Here is a 12911-nt window from a genome sequence, read left to right on the forward strand (position 1 = left end):
AAGTAATAAAACCCTACTGTGGACGGAGACAGTTCAGATGAGGTCACCTCGTGCATATTTAATGCGTATTTTAATTTTTATCTCCTTTTGAGCTGCATGTATCAATCAAACTGTAAATCACAGCGGATTCAGGAATGGAGCATGCAGTACACATAGTGCATACAGTACTGCAGCTTTGCCAGGTAGCCATCTAAACATGGCAAAGGTAACAAACTCCATTTTAGGTAAAAGCAAATAACTGTTTAGCGTTTGTTAGCGAGCCGTTCTGAGTTCTGCCCTCAGTCATTTACTTGGTCCGACATTTCAGCCGAGTGTCCTCATAAGCTCGCGCGTCAGAGCTCACAACTGTTTTTGCATCCCTGTTCCGGAAGCTTTTGTATCCCTGCGCGAAAGGAAAGGCCGCGATCTAATGTACTAGCGAAGCAGCTAATTAGCTAATTGGGCTACGCTAATCGTTGGAAAACAAAATGCTGTGGCCGCACCAGGCCTCCGGTAATGGAACTGGCAGCTCCTGGAACAGGGCACTCTGTTCTGGTGGGGGGTGGGTAGATCGTACCGATGTCAGTCACATAAGTAACAGCTTAAATAATGTAGGTCTCACAGCACTTTGTGTTGCTGAATGCGTGCGTTGTGCTGCACAGGCTCACGCTGTTGTGCGTGTGTGTGCTGTTTGTTGTGTTATGTTGTGTACGCCACAGTCACACATTGTGGCGAGTCCTGCGCTTTTGGATTCTGCTGTGTTGCCGTGTGACTGCATCACACTTTCCTTACATTGCTAACGAAACAAAAAAAAAGACATAATGTAAAATCAGCAACGCGATGCGACGTTGACACAAATGCCTTTATTTCTAAGTACGTCTCCACACATGGACAGTGACAGCATATTTATATCGGTATTACACGTTCGTCGTAATGAAGCAGGGTTACAGCAAGACTCGCCCTCCGTGGTCGGAGGCAAGCTCGGGTACACGCCCACAAGACAGGAGCCAGAGAACACAACAACTTATTGCTCAATACAAAAGAATCTATGATAATCATAATAATTGTAATTATAATAATAAAACACGTCACAGAACACATGTAACCACAGGGTAATACTATTTATATTGTTTAAAAAAAAAACCAAGAGGATTTCAGGTTAGAGGGAGAGAAATTCAGTGTGTAAGTCAAAGCCAGACTCTCATTTTCTTTCCTCTAAAACAGGCAGTATCTACAGCGCAGGGATCTGGGGGGAGGGGGGGGGGTAAGGGGATTTTTTTGGGTGAAGGGGAGGGGGGGGGGGTGGTTGCGTTGATGATATTGCACAGCGCTTGGAAAGGACCGGAACGTACGCGGGCACGTGCAATGCTATGAGTCCATACATTCAGGGCGCCCCCTGCAGGTCAGTGGAGGGGGGATGGGATGGGGGGGGGGGGGGGGTTTACTCAGAACCGTCTCTGCTCTCTGTTCTAAGGGGCTCTACCTAAAAAAACACACCCGCGAGTGTTTACCACCCGCTCCTCCTCCTACGGCCTCCTGCCTGACCTGGCGCCCGTGCTCCCTCCCCCTCACCCACCCTCTAACCCCCCCCCCCCGCCATTCTTTACTGTCATCTCTCTTTCCGCATTCCGCCATCCAATCACGCAATTAGACGACAGGCTTCGGTTTCCGCCCCCTTCCTCTGTCGCCCTCCCTACACTCTCTCTTCTTTGGAATGGCCCAGCAGCAGGTGTTTTACTCCCTCATCAGGCACTCTTCTAACCCCTTAAAGCTGTGAGGTCACGAACATGTGATTAGAATGTTCTCAACGGAACATTCTAAAGCTGATGTCACAATCACTACCGCTAATTGAATGCAATGGAGTTCTAGAACACTGACACTCGAAGAAAAGCCTACTCTTCAAAGGGTTAACCGGAGCAGCAAGCGGGGCCACAGGTGCTGTACGCTTACAGCCAAGGCCCCGCCCTCCTTTCTACGCCTAAGATCCTCTCCAGTCCAGAGAAGCAGGTACAGGTGGTCCTCTCTCTCTCTCTCACAACCCTTTTCTCTCCTCTTTCATTCCTCAGCGTGGTCTACCCCTTAACACCATCCTTTTTTTCTCCTCCTCTCTATCCCTCCTCCCCCCCGTGTCCTTCCTCCCCGTCTCCAATGAAGGTGCTTTTTGTAAGACGCCCTCCGTTCTCTGTCTGTCCTCTTTCTCTCTCATTCCTCCTTCCACTCTTCTCAGTCACTCCCTCCTCAGGGTTCCTGACCAATCACAGCTCAGCTGTGACCGAGAGGGGAGGGATTATTTCTTCCACAGAGACATGCTCTGTGTGTGCGAGTCTGGTTTTTTGCTGGAGCTGGTGGAGTCAGGTGGGAGGGTGTGGAGGTGGGTGGAGTGGGTGGAGGCCTGTGTGCCCGGTGGTGCGGTAGCTCAATGCCACACACTGCTGGCGACCATACAACAGCAGGTCAGAGGCTATATTAAATTCCACCTTAAATGGATGCTATTTCTCAGCCCAACTGCTAGGGGGCGCTCTCCCCCGGTGTCTCTTTCTCTTAGCTGCCTCCTGTGGGATCCCTGCAGCCACCTGCCAGCCCTCTGTTGCCAGGCAACGTTGTGTACCGGAAGTTCACCTCAGTTGATAGCCCTTATGGGGCGATTCTGTGTGTTTGTGAGAGGCGGGGCACCAGTGATTTTTCGGGGAGTTGGAGGGGGATGGGTGGGGGTTGCCCTACATTCCGAGCTTGGAGCAGTTGGCTCCTAAAAGCCCCGCCCCTTACAGACACAGATTACAGCCCCTGCAGTAGTTGCCTTCACGCACCCCCACATGGGGCGGGGCAGCACTGGGAGTGACAGGTAAGCAGTTGAGCGAGGGAGAGGAGTAGCCTCTCTGGGAATACAGTGGGTTTGTATCGCTATGGCAATAACCAATGAGCCCCCATCACGTGGATCAGTCAAGACTCACCTGGGTAGAGCCCCAGGGCCTCGTACAAAATCTGGGCTGTGTCAGTGCCGACTGCGGCCCAGCAGCCCTACAGGGCGATTGCCGATTGCATCGCTCAAGGTTTGGGGGGGGGGGGGGGTTCAGTCGGTTTGGGATCTGCATTTTGTCGCTATCTTGTGACCCCTGCTGGTTGATAGGGCGCCAGTGGACTGCATGCAAAAGCTGCATATAAAAGGTCTTCCTCTGACTCCACTCTGCGCTTAGCTAAGCTGTAGTCAGCGATGTGAAAAGAAACGGCTGGTGGCACCACAAACCGTTGTCTACGCTCTCCTGAATCGGCAATGGAGTGGAGTTGGCCATTGCAAATAAGATTGGGAACTGGACACGCTCGGCCCCGCGGTGGGCACCAAATCTACGCTAATAAAGACTCGTGTGGGTAAAACAGGCCTGAGGCAGCCCCACACACTGCAGCACACAGCACCCTGCCCTGGGACTGGCAGCGCCCCCTATAGGCTGATTGCACCTGACTCTACTCCTGCAGGGAGCCATGCTATCAGTCACTGCTTTCAGTCTGCCCCGATTTATTAACATATGATACTATTACTATAACTTACCAGTGCACTTATGCCTTATGGACAATGAGTGTCTGCTTATGTGAAAGTGAGCGTGTATGTTTGCGCATGTATGTCTACTGCAATGTATATGCGCGTGTGTGTGAGGTGTGTGTGTGTCTACTGCAATCTCTATGCCTGTATGCATCAGTGTGATTGTGCGTTTGTGTATACTGCAATGTATGTGTATGCTTTTGTGTCTAAATTGTAATGTATGTGTGTATGTGTACTACATTGTGCATATGTGTGCACGCTTGTGTGCGCGCCCTTACATGTGTAGCTGTGGAGTGTCTGTGTGTATGTGAGAGTATGCGTGTGTGTGTGTGAGTGTATGTACATGTGTCTGTGTGTGTGTGTGTGTATGTGAGCGTGTGCAGTATGTGTGTGTCTGTGTGTGTACGTGTGAGTGTGTGTGTGTGTGTCTGTGTGTGCGTGTGTGTGTCTGTGTGTGTGTGTGTGTACGTGAGTGTGTGTGTGTGTGTGAGTGTATGTGAGCGTGTGCAGTGTGTGTGTGTGTGTGTGTGTGTGTGTGTGTATGTGAGCGTGTGCAGTATGTGTGTGTCTGTGTGTACGTGAGCGTGTGCAGTATGTGTGTGTCTGTGTGTGCGCGTGTGAGTGTGTGTGTGTGTGTATGTGCGTGTGTGTGTGTGTGTGTGTGTACGTGTGTGTGTCTGTGTATGTGTGTGTGAGTGTGTGTACGTGTGTGTGTGTGTGTGTGAGTGTGTGTGTACGTGTGTGTGTGTGTGTGAGTGTGTGTGTGTGTGCAGTATGCGTGTGCGCGTGTGTTTATGTGTGTGTGTGTGTGTGTGTGTGTGAGTGTATGTGCGTGTGTGTGTGTGTGTACATGTGTGTGTCTGTGTGTGTGTGTGTGTGTGTGAGTGTGAGTGTGCGCATTGCGGTCGCGTCCCCCCACAGTACCCAGCCACCGTCTGTGTGTGTAGCTTTGGTATAGTCATGATAAGGGCTGGGCGCTCTGGGGGGAGGGTCCCCGCGTTTAAAGCTCCGCCCCCCCTCCGCCCACGCGGTCCCGGCCCGGCGCCTCCCCCGGGGCCCCGCCCGTTCTGCCTCGGCCCCCCGGGCCCGGTTTTGGTTTGAGAGGGAACGTGATTGTCGTCGGAGGGGAGACCCACATGGGCCGATCCTGAACAGAACTGCATCTCTCTGGACCCGGACCGCGAACCGGGGGGGGGCTGGAGCCGCGTGCAGGTGAGCCTTCTACAGGTGGAGGTAGGTGGATGTTCTCGCACTTGGGTGGAGGTATATGTCACGTGATGTCGTGGAGGTAAATGTTATGTTGCCCTCGTCTCGTCTTTAGGCCTGAATTCCAGCCTGAAGAACCACTGAAATACCACTGAAAAAACCACTGACTGACACAAGAAGCTCTTTCTCTCTCATCATGAACCTAACACACTGACCTGCATCTCTAACCCATCCCTGCTAGTGCTCTGGTCACCAACAACTCACCCATGTACAGCTTTCTGTCTGTAAAGCTTAACTAAGCATGCTCATTCCAGTGACCACTCAACTGCAGCAGTTCTGAGCATGCTCAGTGCAGCGACCAGTCAGCAGCAGCAGTTCTGAGCATGCTCAGTGCAGTGACCAGTCAGCAGCAGGAGTTCTGAGCATGCTCAGTGCAGAGACCAGTCAGCGGCCGTTCTGAGCATGCTCAGTGAGACACAGCTCTCTATCAGTGCTGTGTTTTGCTGGGTGGAGAGTGAGGCTCTATCAGCCTTAAGACCACTGTACCCCTATGCCCTTACAATGACTTTGCCACTTCAAACTGAACCTTAATGTGCTTGAGAAGTAGAGCAATGTTTTCATTGGTGGTGCCGTGGTAACTCCACACTCCTGGCCTCACAGGGTGTCTGGGTGAGAAGGTGCCAGTTAGAGTGGGCGGTCCTATCCCAGGGCAGGGGTGGGGCTACATGCCACCGTGTAACAGGCCTCGAACACACCCAGTAAGTGCCACACCCACCGCCCCCCCCACCCCCCACGCACACACACAGAGCCACACCCACATCCTCTCCACCCGTTACACCCGCACCATGCCTTCACTCGCATGCCTTCACAAGACGAACACCTGTGAACACACCTGCTGCACATCGGCCCCCGGCGAGCTTCGCACACCTGAACAGCCCCGCCCCTTAGCCCCGCCCCTCCCCCTCCACCTCTCTACCCCACAGCCCTGCCCCACCCCCCTCCACATCTCCTTCGGTGATCCAACAGATGACTGACACATCAGAGGCAGGGGAACAGGCATGGGGTGGGGTGGGGTGGGGGGAGATGGGAGGGGTTACCGTTGAACACAACTACGGGGGGAGAGGGGAAAGGGTATCCAAAATGGCGTCTCAAAAAACATTTTCATCAGTTCTGGGGACAATAAGGTCTGTGTACAATTACAGAGAAAGGGAGAGAGAGAGAAGGGAGGGAGAGGGAGAGAAAGAGAGAGAGTGAAAGGAGGGAGAGGGAGAGAAAGAGAGAGAGAGGAAGGCAGAAGTGCTAGAGCGAGAAAGAAAGACAGCGAGGAGGGGAGAGAGAGAGACAGAGAGAGCGGGAGAGCAGGAAGGCCTGAAACCCCCCCACCACCCCCCCCAGGCAAACCGGGCAGACTGTGGTGTGGGGTTGTGCCGGCCCCTCTCCCGGTCGCTGGCGGCGCCCCCCCTCCTCCTCTTCCTCGGCGCGTGGGTGCGTCCGCGCGCGCTCAGCAGGAGACCTCCATGGTGTGGTTGAGCTGGCCCACCCCCTCGCTGCTGTCCGAGTGGGTGCAGGCTCGCCCGCGGGAGCCCTCCACGGAGCTGGCGCTGGTCAGGGAGGCCGTCCTGGAGCGCGCGCCGTGTCACGGCAGAGGGTGCGGAGGGGGAGAGGGAGGAGAGAGGGAGAGAGGAGAGGGAGTGGGGAGAGCAAGGGAGGGGGAGGGAGGGAGGAGGGAGAGAGGAGAGAGGAGAGGGAGAGGGGAGAGAGGGGGAGAGAGAGGGGAGAGGAGAGAGAGGGGAGAGAGGGGAGGAGGAGGAGAGAGAGGAGAGAGAGAGAGAGAGGAGAGGGGGAGAGAGAGAGAGGAGAGGAGGGGAGAGAGGGGAGAAGAGAGGAGGAGGGGGGAGAGGAGAGAGAGGGGGAGAGAGAGAGAGGGAGAGAGAGGGAGAGAGAGAGAGAGAATATGTCTGTCTGGCTGCATTAAGCTTTCAGAAAGAAAAGGAGTATTGGGGCCAAACAGTCCTGGATGCATCTGAGCGTTCCGGAAAGGGTTGCCATGGGAACGGGGCGAAGTGGGGAGGGGGGGTGGGCGGGGCATGCGTCGCAGGCGAGTAGCAAGGGCCACGGCACGAACGCGAGGCGTCCTCAGCTCCGGCACCCTCTCTACGCTCCCTCACGCACATTAGACGCTCTTTAGTCTCAGCTGCTCAGCTAAGGCAAGCAGCACCGACACAACCGCTCCCCGCGTGCGATCGCAGCGCCATGCAGTGGCCACACTGGGTACTGCCGGATCTGCTTTTTCATCATGCAAGCCCCCACCCCCCTCCACCCCGCCCCGACCTGCTTCCCACTAGTGCCATTTTACCCCCAGCGGGGCAACAGCAGCCCTTGCAGGCGGACGGATGCCCCGTGCAGGGCTTTTTAACCCCTCTCCCTCGTAAAGCCCCCCTGGCGTTTAGATTCCCCTCCAGCGCCTCCCCGCATGCAAGGCGTTCGCCCCGTGAACATCTCGCGGGACCGTCCCGCCACAGACAACCAAAACTCCATGCATCGGCCCCCTCTGGGGGGGCTGAGGGGTACGGGTGCGTGAGGGTACACACAGAGCACATTTTTTTTCACCGAGGTGGAAAAAAAGGATCTAATGAGTTCATCTGAGATGGGAAAACATGAATCAATCACTCAGAAAGATACACCCAAAAGAATCAAAGAGAAACCAATTCATAACCAAAAGGAAATAAAAAAAGCAAAGAGACAGGAGAGCTACAGGACAGAGCCGGATGTCTGAATGCACTGGAGGGGGCAAACAGGAAGTGGAGAGAGTTATACAGGAAACAGGAAGTACCTGGCCCTCCACTCAACCTTCGATCCTTTACATACGCAACTGAGAGAAGGAGGCAGGGAAACACAAGGGTAAGATTAACATAGCGTTCAGCGACACACAGTACAACACAACCAGACAAAAGACTGCCTGCACCCCTTAACACGACTACATAACACAACACACACACACACACACACACACAGACACACACACACGTTTACAAACACATACACATAAACATACACATGCTTACACACACACACACACACACACTGAACATTAAAGAAAAACAGAGAAGGAACAGAAGGAGAATCTGTAGAACATGAACCCAGGCTGGATCGGACCGGATCAAACCGGTTCTGACTGGATCAGGGCAGTGGCACACCATCGATATTGCAAATGTGCCATTGATTAGTGGGTGACAGAGCTGTCAGTGGTCATTCAGGATGTCACTGGATGGGACAGGTGTGTCACTGGAAAGGTGTGCTTTTGAACAGGCGTGTTGACGACACTGTGTTGCGTGTTGTTCCTTTTCACTGGTGACTTTGGAGTCACAGTATGGGAGAGATAGCGGTGAACACGTCTTCCTTCTACAGCAGTGAGATATTGCTCAGTATGATAACATCTCACATTTAACATGCACGTACACACACACACACACACACTCTCTCTCTCTGTGTCAGTCAGAAGAGGAGTGGTGTATACATACTGTAGCCCATTCCCTGGAGGAAGTATTTGAAAGCTTCAGTCAGTTTTCCGGGCTGAAAAACAATGAATAACTGAAATAAATTAACTTGGTATTTTTTTCCCAACATTGTTTCACATAAAGGGGTATTGACTCCTGGGGGGGGGAGGTCAGGTGTGAACAGTAAATCTGACCTGTGTGAGCTGGGGCAGGCCACCGGAGTCCGCCATCTTGGGGGGGGGGGGAGATTACATCACAAAATTACAAAACAATAAACAAACACTTAAATAGGTCATTTCCATATTCCATTGGCTTGAGTGGATTTCTTTACAATTCACTTTATTTCAGTGTGAAATTCCAGCCCTGTGAAACAGCACCAATGGCCATTAATTAGTCTAATTATTCAGACTCGTTAGTTTTCTCCCACAAATAACACATCCATCTCAGCTTTCTGGACATTTTTTTTGGAAGGTGCCCGACTTACTTTCAGGAAGGTGGTGTTAGTCGGGTCCAGCTTGGAATTGCACTCAACCTGGAAAAAAGAACAGCAGAAACAGGGAATGAACAGAGCGGGAGAAATACGAAGGGAGGGAAAGGAGGAGAGAGGGAAACGCCAGAGGGAGGACAGAAGGAGGCAGAGAGGGAGGAGAGAGAGTTTATGTGGCGTGAAGGGTAAGGATGGAGGGAGGAGCGGAGAGCTGGAGCGATGACTCATTCTAGCGCATTGCCCTCCCTGTCTTTCTCACTCTCTCTCTCTCACACTCTGTCTTGCTCTCTCTCTCTCACTCTCCTCTCTATCTCTCTCACACTCTCTCTCTCTCTACCTTTCAATTCAATTCAAATCAAATGGAGCTTTATTGGCATGACAAATAATATTTTGTTGCCAAAGCATATTAAACAATAAAAAATAAATAAATAACTAAGATTATAAAAAGTTCATAAAAAAATAAAGAACAATCAAATATATATTGAAAGTTGATAATAAAAAACTTAGATTTACACATAGATCTAAACACATATGCAAACATTATATACGCATACATACACATTCCTATACATACATATACATATACTAGCACATCATACACATATATACTTACCCTTTCAATCTCTCTCTCACACACACTCTCTCGCTCTGTCTTTTGCTCTCACTCTCTCTCCCTCTATTCCTCTCTCTCTGTCTCTCTCTCTCTCACACTCCAATTCAAATTCAACCACAAATTCAAATATGCTTTATTTGCAAAATGGTATAGTATTGCTTAAGCTATCGTGTAAGAGCTTAAAGACCTTGCATTACCGTTCTTATCTTTTGACTAATGTCTTATGCGTTGGTTGTCTGAATTTGGTGTTTTGTAAATAGTTTATGTTTTTACTGTGCTTTGTAAACTGGGCACTCTTGAAAAAGAGTGCGCAGATCCCTCGATGTCTCTGAGTCCTAAATAAAGGTTGATTTGACGTAAAATGTAAATCAACATAATAATGAATACTCGAGAGATGCTTATAATTGCTTATTCACTCTCTCTCTCTTGCGCGCACACGCTCTTTCTAATTCACTGCAAAGTAAAGGGCTTTAGCGGCACCTTGTGGTCACAGTAAAGCCACACAGAGATACTGTAGAACCATCCCTGCTCATGCCGGGAGTGGGCTGCAGTTCCCTGGTTGGCCAGTAGGGGGAAAACTGGGTCAGTTTCACGGCTGACCCAATTCTGACTAACGCACTTTATTGCGACAGCACCACCTCCACACGCAACCAACAACTGACCTGAGACGTGGGGAGGGGGAGAAATGCGGAAAATAGAAAAAAAAAAAAAAAGGAAGACGAGAAGGGAGGAGTACAAGAAGTAGGAAGAGAAAATGGCGTGGGAAGAACGTACCACTCCTTCTTCTGCTGGGGCATTGTCACCAACAACCAGCATGACAGGGCACCTGAAAACCAAATACACACATACATTAAACACACATGTACACAAACCCACACACACACGTACACACACAAACGCTGCAGAAACACACGTACACACACAAACGCTGCAGAAACACACTTACACACACAAATGCTGCAGAAACACACATACACACACCTTAGATATAAATGCTGAGACGCACACACACACTTGCCTGATGGTTTTGGCGTTCAGCACGGTACCAGTACGGTTCATCTCCAGATCCCGACGACTGCAGGAAAGAGGAAGAGAGTGAGTCAAAAACACACACATGCACACACACACACACACACACACACATTTTGTGTACATACACACGTCTGCATGTGGAAGGGTCAATGTGTGCTTGGGCAGGTGTGTGTCCATACATGAGCAGTTTATGTGTACATGCTGGTGTGTGTCCATGTGCACATCTGTGCATTTGCACGTGTAGGTTTGTTCTTGCACCTGTATGTTGAGTGCATATTGAATGCGTATTTCTGTGTTTGTATTTGCATGGATGCACATGTCCGTGTGTTTCAGTGTGAGCAGGTGCAGGTGTGTTTTGCATGGGTGTGCATGTCTGCACAGGTGGAAAATCCAGTAAAAATCCTCCCCAGTATTTTGTTCCAATCACATGGATTTGCTAATTTGCACAATCCTTCATCCAGGAGGCAGAACTAATTAGTGAAATCAGCTGGCAGAGTTCAAGAATGGAAGAAACACAAGGAGGGCTTTTACTTTCTGACCCCTGGACTTTCCACCTCTGCAAGTCTGTGTGTGTGTATACATACATGATATGTGTGTGTGTGTGTGTATGGGAGTGCTTGTCTGTGTGTGTATACATACATGATATGTGTGTGTGTGTGTGTGTGTGTGTGTGTGTATGGGAGTGCTTGTCTGTGTGTGTATACATACATGATATGTGTGCATGTATGGGAGTGCTTGTGTGTGTGTGTATACATACATGATATATGTGCATGTATGGAAGTGCTTGTGTGTGTGCATATGGATAAGTCTGATGCTACTTCAGTGAGCAATCCAGGTGCATTGATAGAAAACCAATAGCAGCATGGAAAAGAACCCCAGCTACACATGAAGCAGAGAGGAAGTTCCCTTGCTGGTGTGTAGGCACGCGCCTCTGTTTGTGTGATTCGTACCTGTTGTACATGTTCCAGAAGAGCTGCAGGTTGAACTGGTTGATGTTATTGTTGATCTGCTGCCTGTAGCTCTGCACCAGCTCCGTGTTGCTCATCAGCTCCTCCTGTGGACGAGAACGGAATTGCAGGGGGCTTGAGCCGATTCAGCTAATGCGTTCCGATGCAGCCCCTTATACGGTCCATGTGCAGCCCACAACCCCACAAGATGGTTGGGGGTATTTGTAGTTTTTACCTTCACCAGTTTACATCCTGTTTCAGTTTCTGATAGATGACCCAAGATAATGCGTCATCGATCAGAAACGGAAAGTGGACTGATGCATTACCTGAAGTATTTTAATTCTCCTAAGAATTTTTTTTCTTTCAAGTAACGACCCAGGAAAATGATGTAAGTGTGATTTATCAAAACGTTGTGAAATGATTTGCAGGCTCGCACCCTCTACTTATATCTCATGGTGGTACAAGTTATTTTTAACTTTTTATGTAACAAAATTGTGTGACAACACTCTGGTCATGTATCACACTGATAGGGAGAGTCAGGAACATTTCTGGCATTTTGGAGAGAAAAAAATCACATTTTTGCAAAACATATTAATCTAAAGCATTATTATATGAATTATCCAACAGGAAGCACATAAAAGCTGAATGTAGTTTTTGGTGTTATGGAGGTGCATATTATAAGCCATCCAACAGACAAAATAATTTAATTAATTAATAATAATATCTCATCGGAAGCTTAAAAATAGTCCAAGATTTATCTGTATTTTAATATTCTGCCTCAGTGGAATACAACATTCTTTCCCTTTTGCCATGATGTGTATTTAAAGACCATATTGAACCCAGCTGCAAGATAAAGACACACAATACCACATGCTTTGAAATCTGCTAAAAATTATTTTAAAAACAATTTATTTAATGTTATGTGTTTTATATCAAAATGTAGCTTCGAATGACCGTTGTTCATTTTTAGTTGTTAAACTGAAGACATGTGTGACGCACCTGGCTGAAGAGGTGGGGCAGGACAGTATCTGGCAGGGCACTGGTGAGTCCAGACAGCTGCGTGACAGACAGGGGGACAGAGGGGGGTTGGATTTAGCACACCTGCAATGTGCCAAAGATGTCTAACATGATAATCAGTAACAGCCTTAAAGCTGAGGAGCATATAGGTTGTACATATTTAAAATCAGTATTTGCTTTATTATTTCAATATTTGACGAATTTATTTAGTTTAATTTAGTGAAATATGTGTGATTATTCATAATATTATTGTTGATGTTCCCATAGTTGTTTTTGGCTTTCTTAACTTTCTTTTGAGATGACTAGCAGCCATTTTGTTCTGGCATAAAATGAATAGACAGACAAAATGGCTGCCCTTAAGACTATGCTGAAAAAGAATTTGCACAAATGTAACCATAGTTACATCAGGTACCATAACCCTATTTGATGGGACTATGCTGAAGCTGGCTTACAGTTGCTTTGAAGAAAACAGGGGCTGAAAGAGGCACAAGTATTTTGGAATGTTGTTTGTTAGACCGGAAGAGGACATAGTGTCCCAGAATAATGTGTGCTGAGGAGGGGGATAATTGTGCATCATTTGTGTGTGCGTGTGTGTGTG

At 49.3% G+C, this 12911-nt stretch overlaps 1 protein-coding gene across 10 annotated transcripts in view; it reads right to left on the bottom strand.

Annotated features, from left to right (window-relative positions):
• Window positions 1-823: 823 nt before the first annotated feature.
• The window catches only part of ndrg4 (NDRG family member 4), a 42725-nt gene continuing 30637 nt past the window's right edge, over window positions 824-12911 (bottom strand). For 3 of the 10 annotated variants that reach the window (XM_064313233.1, XM_064313228.1, XM_064313232.1), the window contains 8 exons: window positions 12296-12352; window positions 11300-11403; window positions 10336-10392; window positions 10092-10143; window positions 8702-8749; window positions 8412-8447; window positions 8242-8293; window positions 7188-7592 (listed from right to left, as the gene is read on the bottom strand). In XM_064313233.1, coding sequence (XP_064169303.1) covers window positions 7414-7592; window positions 8242-8293; window positions 8412-8447; window positions 8702-8749; window positions 10092-10143; window positions 10336-10392; window positions 11300-11403; window positions 12296-12352 — 585 coding nt within the window. In that variant the 3' untranslated portion in view covers window positions 7188-7413. Of the gene's footprint in view, window positions 6353-7187; window positions 7593-8241; window positions 8294-8411; window positions 8448-8701; window positions 8750-10091; window positions 10144-10335; window positions 10393-11299; window positions 11404-12295; window positions 12353-12911 lie in introns of those variants that run through there. The other 7 variants (XM_064313236.1, XM_064313237.1, XM_064313230.1 and 4 more) reach the window with 5 other exon arrangements.

This window comes from Anguilla rostrata, chromosome 16 (assembly GCF_018555375.3).
Source record: "Anguilla rostrata isolate EN2019 chromosome 16, ASM1855537v3, whole genome shotgun sequence".
Classification (NCBI taxonomy): domain Eukaryota; kingdom Metazoa; phylum Chordata; class Actinopteri; order Anguilliformes; family Anguillidae; genus Anguilla; species Anguilla rostrata.